Here is a 10320-nt window from a genome sequence, read left to right on the forward strand (position 1 = left end):
TTCAGACAGACAGACAGACAGACGGAGCCTGAGTCAGACTAAGGACATGTAATTATGAACCCAAGGCAAAAAAAACAGAAAGAGAACGTCAGAACTGAGGAGTTTGCATTTGGTTCCGTTGAGGTCTTGGATCTGGTCCAGCTGGTCCTCTTCATCAACGGATGGCGATGAGTCCCACATCGATGAGCTTCTGGATCTTCTGAGCGATGACCGGGTTCTTCAGGTGACTGTGGACACAAGACAGAGGACAGACGTGAGACACACTGAGCACTACACATGGACTAGTCTGGGTGGGTCAGGTACACATGGACTAGTCTGGGTGGGTCAGGTACACATGGACTGGACTAGGTGGGTCAGGTACACATGGACTAGTCTGGGTGGATCAGTCCAGGGTTCGTACTCGCTGAGTGCCTGTGGGTCCTTCTGCATCTGCTCCAGGATCATGCGCATTGCCGGGTCCGACATGATCTGCTGCACCTCTGGGTCGGCCATGGCCCTCTTCTTCACCTCCTCAGGACTGTCGTTCCTCATGGCCTGGCTGACCATGCAGCGCTGCAGGCCTTCAGTGGCCTCCTGGACCACAAAGACACACATCAACAGGGTTAGGGCAAGGGTTAGGGTTAGGGTTAACCTGGGGTTAGGGTTAACCTGGGGTTAGGCTTACCCTAACCCAGGGGTCAGCAACCCTGGTCCTGGAGAGCCACTACCCTGCATGTTTTAGATGTATCCCTCTTCCTACACACCTGATTCAAATGATAAGCCTATCATCGAGCTCTGCAGAAGCCTGATAATGACCATCAGGTGTGCTGGAGGAAGGAAACATCTAAAACAGGGATGCCCAATCCAGGTCCTTGAGAGCTACTATCCTACATGTTTTAGGTGTTTCCCTCTTCCAGCACACCTGACGGTCATTATCAGGCTTCTGCAGAGCTTGATGGTAGGCTTATTATTTGAATCAGGTGTGTTGGAAGAGGGCTACATCTAAGACATGCAGGATAGTAGCTCTCTAGGACCAGGGTTGGACACCCCTGCCCTAACCACTAAATACACACCTACAGCAACAAACTACACACCTACACAATCACACACCAACAGTAAAAATCACCCATGAGAACAATGGAGTCCCCAGTCGGAGTACCATCCAGCACCCCTCCCAGGGACTCCAAGAAGGCTGGGTTCTCTGCACTGCTGTTCGGCCCGTAGGCCCAGACAACAGTGAGGCACCTGTCCCCGACCCGAAGGCGCAGGGACGCCACCCTCTTGTTCACCAGGGTGAACTCCAACACACGGCGGCTGAGCTGAGGGGCTATGAGCAAGTCCACACCCACCCACCGCGGGCAACGCCAGAGAAGTGGAGAGGGGCTGGGTTCCAGAGCCCAAGCTGTGTGTGGAGGTGAGCCTGACTATATTTACACAGTACATCTCAACCTCCCTCACAAGCTCTGCCCCCCCCCCCCAAGCCAAGTGACATTCCATGTCCCAAGAACCAGACTCTGTGTCTGGAGATCGGGTTGTTGAGCCCCCTACCATGGACTGCCACCCAATCCACACTGCACCCAGCCCCTATGGTTCCCTCGGTGAGTGCTGAGTCCACCAGAGTACTATTATTACCTCCGCCAAGGAGGTTATGTTTTTGCCAGGGTTTGTTTGTCTGTCTGTCCGTTAGTGTGCAACATAACTTAAAAAGTTATGGACAGATTTTGATGAAATTTTCAGGGTTTGTTGGAAATAGGATAAGGAAGAAATGATTAACTTTTGGGGGTGATCCGGAAGAAATCCTGGATTCTGGATCACTTTGAAATTTTCGTTAACATTGTGATAAATGGGGCCAAAATTTTTGTTTCCCAATATCTCGCTTAATTATTGACCAAAACTCATGAAATTTAACTCAGGAATTGACAATGGGGTCCTCTATCACATTTCAAAGGCTGATCCGGATCTGATCCAGAAGGCGGATTTTATTTAAAAAAATAAATGTAGGATTTGTATCACCGATTATGTGGGGAATTTTTGCGTTTGGCGGAGGTCTGCGCTCTCCGAGTGCTTTTCTAGTTATCATTAATATTATTAGTATTATTATTATCATCATTATCATCATCATGTACCATTCTTATTCTTATTCTGTATTATATTTGCTGACAGACGTTGGTTCATCCATTGGTTCCTTCCACCTGTGTCGTACCTTGGATGCAGAGTCCAGGTCCAGAGCCTTCTGGTACGCATCCATGGCTTTGGAGTAATCCTTCATGGCCTCCAACGCTGCTCCTTTACGGGTGTAGCCTTTAACTGTGGACGGACAGACAGACAGACACACACACACACACACCAGCTCCAGTGATCCTTCACTATTTGAATGAAATGTGTATGTTTGAGCAGAAGCGCTGTTGAATACGTACTGAAGGAGGGTTCAAGGGTGATACACTCCTCACAGTCCTGAAAGAAAAGACACACAGGGATGAATGGACCAGAACCACAACCAGAACAGAACCAGAACAGAGCAGAAACAGAACACAACCAGCCCTGAACAGAACCAGAACAGAATCAACCAGACCACAACATCAGAGACCAAAACCCCCCAGAAACAGCCAGACCAGAACTAGACAGACTACAAAAGACCAGACCAGAACCCCCCCCAGACCAGGACAGCCCAGCACAGACCAGAACGGCCCAGACCAGAACAGACTAGACCAGCCAGACTAGAACAGCCCAGAACCAGCCAGACCAGATCCACCTAGCCCAGAACCCTCCCAGACCAAAGCCACACAGACCAGAACCAGCATACCTTCAAGGCCAGCTGGAACTCCAACAGCTTGGTGTAGCAGGCAGCTCTGTTACTGAAGAGTTTGGCGTCGTTGGGATTCCTCTTGATGGCCTCAGTGTAATGTTTCATGGCTAAAGGATAGTCTCCTGCACAAACACAGTTCAACACAATGAAGACGGGTTAGGGTTTAGGGTTATGGGTTCAAGGTTAAACGTTAGGGTTATGGGTTGAGGGTTAGGGTTGAGGGTTATGGGTTCAGGGTTGAGGGTTCAGGTCCCAGAAGTCCAGCAGTGCTGCTCCACTCACCTTTCTGGAAGGCCTCGTTGCCCTTGTTCTTCTCCTCCAGGGCTAATTCAGGGTTGATGTAGGCTAGTTTCTCCTGCTCCTTGAGGATCTTCTCTGCCTGCAGGGTATAGGTTAGGGTAAGGGTTAGACATAGTAACTATAAGGTAGGGGTGTCCCCATCCCATCTAAACATCAGTATCAGCTGCCCATCTGGCATTTGTGTCCTCCACCAGGAGGTATTGTGATCACTTTGCTTTGTGTGTTTGTTTGTTTGTTAGCAAGAAAACTCAAAAAGTTATGGACAGATTTTCAGGAAATTTTCAGGAAATGTTGATACTGGCACAAGGAAGAAATCATTAAATTTTGGTGGTGATCGAGGGGGGACAGATCTGTCTTGGCAGAGGTCTGCGCTCTCCGAGTGCTTTTCTAGTTTGTAATGCACTTTACAATTTTATCTAAAAACCTGAAAGTGCTACAGGCAGGGTACAATAAATATAATTAGTCAAGTGTCTCTAAGTTTCACTTTCAGTTTGTACGGTCGTATGGTCTAAGTGTACTCATTGTGAGGTACATACAGCCCGGAACGCACCCCATCTAATCCCTGGATGGACCTGGACATAGACGCGCTGTGGGAGGGGTGCCAAACATTTGGCCCACCAAAGGTTCTAATTTGTTCCACAGTCACAGTTTGGAAACTGTAAAAATGATCCTAAAGTTCTTAAGAGTCAGAGGTGTCATAGTTGTTTTAGTTCAGGTTCCACATTCAGCCCAACTGGGATCTACAGTCAAATAAGAGAATAAGAACCTAGAAATAATGACTCCACATTTAAATCTACTTTTCATAGTAAAAAGTATCGGATTGGTATCGGCAAAATTAATTTAACAAAAAAAAAATCAGATCGAAGCATAAAAATCCAGATCGGGACATCACTAGTAACGGGTACTGATCCGTACTGAAGCTATGTACGGTTCTGGACTCGGGTTTATTAGTGCAGTTCAACATCACAGACCCGTTTCAAACACACCTGTTGACACTTCTTCAACACGTCTGGAGTGCGATGTTCTGTCAGGCTTTTGTTGAAATACTGAATTGCTTCTTTGTATTTTTCCTGCTTGAAGTACGAGTTTCCAATCCTGGCCAGTGCCCTGTGGAAGAGGAAACGGCCACAACTCCGGTTAGGACGTTGAGTTTAGAACCAGGCCGTGGCCAGAGTCAGCAGATCCAGACCCATCTGACAGACAGACCACCTCTCAACTCACTTGGCTATTTGTCGGTAGTCCTCTCTGTTCTCTCGGCCAACGTCGATGGCCTTCTCACAAAGCTCTCGGCACTTCTCAAAGTCTCCTTTCTCAAAGAACACAGCTGAAACCAAGAAACAAAGTTTCAGCTTGAGAAGAACAGATCCCACAGGACCTACCTAAAGAACCTAAAGTACCTAAAGTATCTACAGTACCTAAAGTACCTAAAGAACTTATCTACCTTCAGCCTCTGTCTGAGCTCAGAGCAGAGGTCAAACTGTCAACATATTCAGGTGAAAGGACTGGAGGGTTAGGGGTACTCAGGGAGGGCAGGTCTCCAGACCTTCATACAGGGTTAGGGTTAGGGTTAGGGTTGGGGTTAGTAGGGTAGGGTGTACCTGCTTGGTTAGAAATGTAGGTCATGTTGGTTGGGTCGTATTTGACGGCTTCTTCATAATGTCTGAGCGCTGTTTCAAAGTCCTTATTTTTATATGCAGCGTTTCCAAGTTCTTTTTCCTTTAAGGCCTAAGAGTCGAAAGCAGACAGAACAGGATCAACATGAGCCACATCCAGGTGGATCAGACCACAGGAGGCGGTTCAGGACTCACCTTTCTCTTGTTCTCAGGGAGGTCTTCCTCTTTGGGGGGAGGGGGCTGGGTCTCCTTGGGTTTGGGGGGAGGAGGAGGAGGAGTGGGTTCCTCCTCTTCCTCCATCTCAGACAAATTCAGACCCAGCAGCACTGACAGTGTGGTCATGACTCTGGGATCCTGCAGCTTCCTGAACAGAGGCCCCAAAAACAGACATTTACAACAATAATGACAACAATAACAACAACAACAGTATAATAATACTAATACTACTACTACTACTACCACCACTACTACTACTAATAATAATAATAAAAATGATAATAATAATTGCATGTGAGACTTTCTGGGCCTTTGTGCTGTTCTTTAACTCTTTCGGTGCCAGACAGTTAAGGGGCTAATAAGCCTTAAAAGTGCCACAGAATTTGGCCATTTTTCAGTATTTCGCATCGTTTTTATAATATTTGAAGAATCCTGCAGGAAACCGCTCGGTAACATCCGACCGATTGCTGATTAGATTCAAAACGCACCGGACGCAGCCGATTCATTATTGATCGTAATTTGCATAATTTATAATAATAATAATAATAATCTTTATTTATATAGCACTTTTCATACATTAAAAACTGTAGCACAAAGTGCTTTACATATCAGTTTAAAAATCAGTACCGCCCCCCACACCCACCCACTCACCCGCACACACACACACACACACACACACACACACACACACACACACACATACATGCAAACCCACAAGCTCACACATACTTAAGAAGACTGACTGAGCACGGGTAGACCAGAACAAAAATGTACAAGTAAAAGTAAAACATCAATTTAGAAGGCGCTGTCTCAGGGAGCCGTCCGCACCAGGATGCAGCCGCCGACCCCGGCGACCAGGCACCAGCAACACAGCCCCACATCCCAACTAGTGGGAGAGGGCCAACTGGGACCCCCACCCACCAGAAAGGAGCGGACCCCAGTGAGAGAAGGCGCCACAGCCCCCGGAGTCCACAGCCGCCCCCCGGCATGGAGGGCTCCCTCTGATGAAACACCGGAGAATAAGAAACATTAAAAAGATATAAAAATATTATTCGGTCGCGTGACCTCAAATTCCCGTCTGATTGGTCTCAAAAGGGGGACACAGAAAGAACGTCATCGAAATGTGAGAAAGAAATGGGGGTGGATGGTTTGTTTGTACACAAATATGGCGTGTTCTCCAAAGCCGATCTGATCGGCCCGTGGCACTTTAAAGGTTGTATTCGTAAAGCCGATTTAATCGGCCCATGGCACTGAAAGTGTTAAATTAATGGTCACCTTTTTTTAGCATCTTTTCTGGTGCTGTGAAAGTGAACATGTTAATGTGGACACTGTTTTTCAAGCACATACGTTCCCAGTTCGGAGGGTTTGTTCCTCAGCTTCTCCAGCAGTTCTCTGTAACTGGGATCTGACAACAGCTCTCGGGTGCGAGGGTCGCTCTCTAACTTCTGATATAAGTTGGGCATGGCGAAGGGGTTCATCATGGTCTTCTCTGTGAAGAAAACACACATGTGTCCGTTTATGGTGACGGAGGAAGACTTCTGCCTGACCACCCTAACCCTAACCCACCCACCCTAACCCTAAATCCTAACCACCCTAACCCTACCCCAGCGGCTGGTACCTGCCAGCCGGGCTTCGATGTTCTGTAAACCCTCTTTCAGCTGCTGATTACTGGGCTCTTGTCGCAGTCCCTCCTGGTACGTGGTTTTGGCCTCCTCCAGTCGGCCCAGAAACTCCAGCGCTGCAGCTTTACGAGAGTAGCCCTGGTTGAGGACAGGTCACCAGATTAGGGGTGTTAGTGGGTGGAGTTACCAGATACAGACCAATGGCAGAGGAGCTAAGGCCTCACCTTGCCCCAGTCAGGCTTTATCTTGATGGTTTGACAGGCGTCCTGCAGAGCATTCTCATACATGCCCTTCTTGGCGTAAGCGGCTGAACGGTTACTGAACAGGACATGGTTGGAAGGGTCCAGGGTCAGCGCTTCAGTGTAGCAACGAACGGCTTCGTCAATATTTCCTGCACTCAGTGCCTTATTGCCCTGGTCTTTTAATGCTGAAACCTGTCAAACACAACGACATTCATATGATCACATTAACTCAGACTTTTCCAAATACACGAATACAAATACTACCCCTGCATTTTCAACTGGAGTCAAATTGAAATCTGAGCCCAATATTGATGTCACCAGAGAGGAAACGTGTAACTCAGCTCACGAAAGACTCAATCAGCTGTTCCTGACAAACGACAGACTCAGCATTAAATAACTGCTCAGTGGGTGGAGTTACGACAAGAAACAAACCATAATACAGTCATTACTAACCCTAACCCACAGATGATCAGTACAGTCATTACTAACACTAGCTCTAGGTAACTCTGGGTTTTTTCAGGACTTTGCTCCTCAGAACCACTAATAGTCCAATTAGTCCAAATGAAGCACTCACACTGGTCACACTGTGCATCTGTTGTCCAGGCAGTTTCCTGTCTGTACAAGCTCTTCACAACTACTAATATAAAACATAATTATACACATATATGTACATATAAAACCCATAGAATATATATTCCTATTATAGCTCCAGTTAGTGTTTGTTTGTTTGTTGTGGATCTTAGTGTGATTGTTAACCGTACACTGCCCTCACCTGACCTCTAAGGTGCACAACAACTCCTTCCACTAAATACGATCATATTTAAGTTCACCTCTGTCACTCTAATAGAAAGTTTATAATTCATTAATCATCATTTAATTGATCTGAATGAGGGGGTATCGCAGCAGTTGACACTCATTTGCGGCCGTCGCCATGACAGCGGCTCCGGGTGGGTCTAGAAGGATCCTCCGGTGTGAATGCTACGGTAGACGCCAGGAGCCGAGCCGAAAATACCCCTGGAACATGTGTTCCACCCCGACAGCCGGGAAGTGTCCTAAGCTGCCTGCCTGCCGGCCTTTAAAGCACCACATACAGACGCCGTTCTCCGTCCATGTGTCCGCTCATCACGGAGCTCTGACGGGTGCTAGCTAACTGCTAACTGAACTTAGAGGCTGCTTGTCGGAGCTAACTTTCCCGTGATTTGTGAGGAGTTCGCCTGTAGGATAATACCGGTGCAATGCGGCAGGAATAATCAGAGATAATGACACGGGAACCTAATGGATATTTGTGGAAAAACAGCCGCTCCGAAATGTGAGGATAAAGTCCCACTGATTAAATGAACATGTTAGCTTATGTAGCCTTATACTAAATGGACATGTTAGCTTATATAGCCTTATGCTAAATGGACATGTTAGCTTATATAGCCTTATACTAAATGGACATGTTAGCTTATATAGCCTTATACTAAATGGACATGTTAGCTTATATAGCCTTATCATATGAAATGAACATGTTAGCTTAGGTAGCCTTATACTAAATGAACACGTTAGCTTATATAGCCTTATCATATTAAATGGGAAATTAGCCACGAAATGACAGCGGTGAATGAATGCATGACACTGGCATTTCACATTTATGTACACTGCACACGATCTACTACAAGGTCTGGTGTCAGCTAATTAATTCCATTCAATAAGACACATAAACTAAGTGCAACACAGTACTACCGGGTTGACGCTAAGCTAACAGCAGAGCTAGCCTCTGGTTCTAATCAGCCCAGTCCGCCGAGTGGAAGAGTTTAAGACAAGACTGCAATGGATTCAGGCTCAAAAACACACACACACGGACACAAAAGTGAGAAGAAAAGGCTTTAAACTGGAATAATACAGGACAAGTGGTGGTGCTACTTACTTTCTCCATGGTGCATGCATGAGGTTCCTTCCAGAAACTACTGCGGACTAGCGCCTCCCCCTCTACAGCCACAGGGTTGCCAGTTTGGGACGAAGAAAACCCGCATTCAAGCGGGTTTGGTTTATGTAGTGATGGTGAGATGAAGCCTCATGAGGCATCGAACCACATGAGCCAGTTGGTTCGAGAAAGGATTCATTTCTCGAAGCTTCATGTGCACAGGAAACCACCTACTGTCCATGTGTCCAATCACAGGCAGCTGGATCTGAACCACAGAATGTGGGTTGCAATGAATTTTTGCTTTTGTTATGGTTCTGGGGAATGACTATGAATAACAAAAAAATGTATGACGGCTAAAATGTTCTTAGGGGGTCAAATGAGTGTCCATTTTTGTCAAAAAAAAAAAAAAAAAAAAAGTTGTCATAAATGCATAGAAGTGTGTGTAAATAATGCTAATCCATTTGTGCACAGACTACTGATATTATTTGACAGTGGAAGCTCTATTTTCATAAATACTGGATTTGGAATAGCACGTGTATCTGGATCTTTTGCTGGTGGATGGGCATGACATTACCCATGATGCTCTGGTTAGTACCAGTACTTTATTAGGAACAAACTGATATACTTACTATTGCTAATTCTCCTCTTATTCATAAATGTTCGTATTGTGGATCAAAGGTTTACTGTCTAAACCAGACTTAGACACTTATCCACACATTTATCTCTAGCAGGTTAGACTACTGGAATGGCCTTCTCACTGGACTCTCTAAACCAGCTGTCAGACAGCTGCAGTCCATCCAGAACGCTGCTGCTGGGGTCCAGACAAGAACCAGGAAGGACCACCATTTTAGTCCTGTGCTCAGATCTGTGCACTGGCTTCCTGTGGCTCAGAGAATAGACATTAAAACAGCTCTGCTGGTCTACAAGTCTGTCCATGGTCTAGCACCAAAGTACATCTGTGACATGTTGGTCTCATATGAACCATTTGGGACCCTGAGAACCTCATGGACTGGTCTTCTGCTGGTGCCCAGAGTCAGGACTAAACAGGTGAAGCTGTGTTTCAGTTCTATGTGTTTGAGTTCTATGCAGCTAAACTCTGGAACAGTCTTCCTGATAGTGTGAGACAGACCTGAAGTGTGACAGTGTTTCAGTCCAGGCTGAAAACAGTAGTTCAACTGTGCATAAAACAACTAAAAGGGTTCTATCTGCACTCTTCTCTTTTACTTTGTTTTAATTGATTATTATTTATGTTTTATTGATTATGTTTTAATTGTAATTGTGTGTTTTTAATCCGTCTCTTTTCCATTTCTGTAAAGTGTTGATGTAAACAGTGCTGTGTGCCATTCTTCATGTATGTATTGGTGGAACAGAAGCAGGATGGATCAGCACCATACTCCAGATTGAACCTGTACAAATAAAACATGTGATATGGAGGAGAGAATCTGTAAGAAAAACTGGGGAATCCAAAAGAAGAGAAGATTTGTTTTTCAGCTCAGTTCAGTTCAAATAGAACTTGTCCATTTGTGACATGAAAATATAGCATTAACTGTGCTGAAATGGTTGATTTTTGAGCTGAAAACATAGTTCATATGAGCATCAACATGTTGAACAGAACTGAAATCCTGTCCATTTGAAC

General features: G+C 45.8%; 1 protein-coding gene across 1 annotated transcript; it reads right to left on the reverse strand.

The window, feature by feature from the left end:
• Positions 1-26: 26 nt before the first annotated feature.
• On the reverse strand, positions 27-8807 carry stip1 (stress-induced phosphoprotein 1). The gene is made up of 14 exons (XM_030154012.1): positions 8688-8807; positions 6761-6970; positions 6533-6674; positions 6262-6403; positions 4894-5062; positions 4684-4810; positions 4307-4409; positions 4072-4192; positions 3068-3164; positions 2783-2907; positions 2397-2433; positions 2183-2286; positions 401-573; positions 27-227 (listed from the first exon to the last, which is right to left on the reverse strand). The coding sequence occupies exons 1-14, from the start codon at positions 8694-8696 to the stop codon at positions 155-157; spliced, it is 1632 nt and encodes a 543-aa protein (XP_030009872.1). The 5' UTR covers positions 8697-8807; the 3' UTR covers positions 27-154.
• Between the last annotated feature and the right edge of the window lie 1513 nt (positions 8808-10320).

This window comes from Sphaeramia orbicularis, chromosome 14 (genome assembly GCF_902148855.1).
Source record: "Sphaeramia orbicularis chromosome 14, fSphaOr1.1, whole genome shotgun sequence".
NCBI classification, from domain to species: Eukaryota; Metazoa; Chordata; class Actinopteri; order Kurtiformes; family Apogonidae; genus Sphaeramia; species Sphaeramia orbicularis.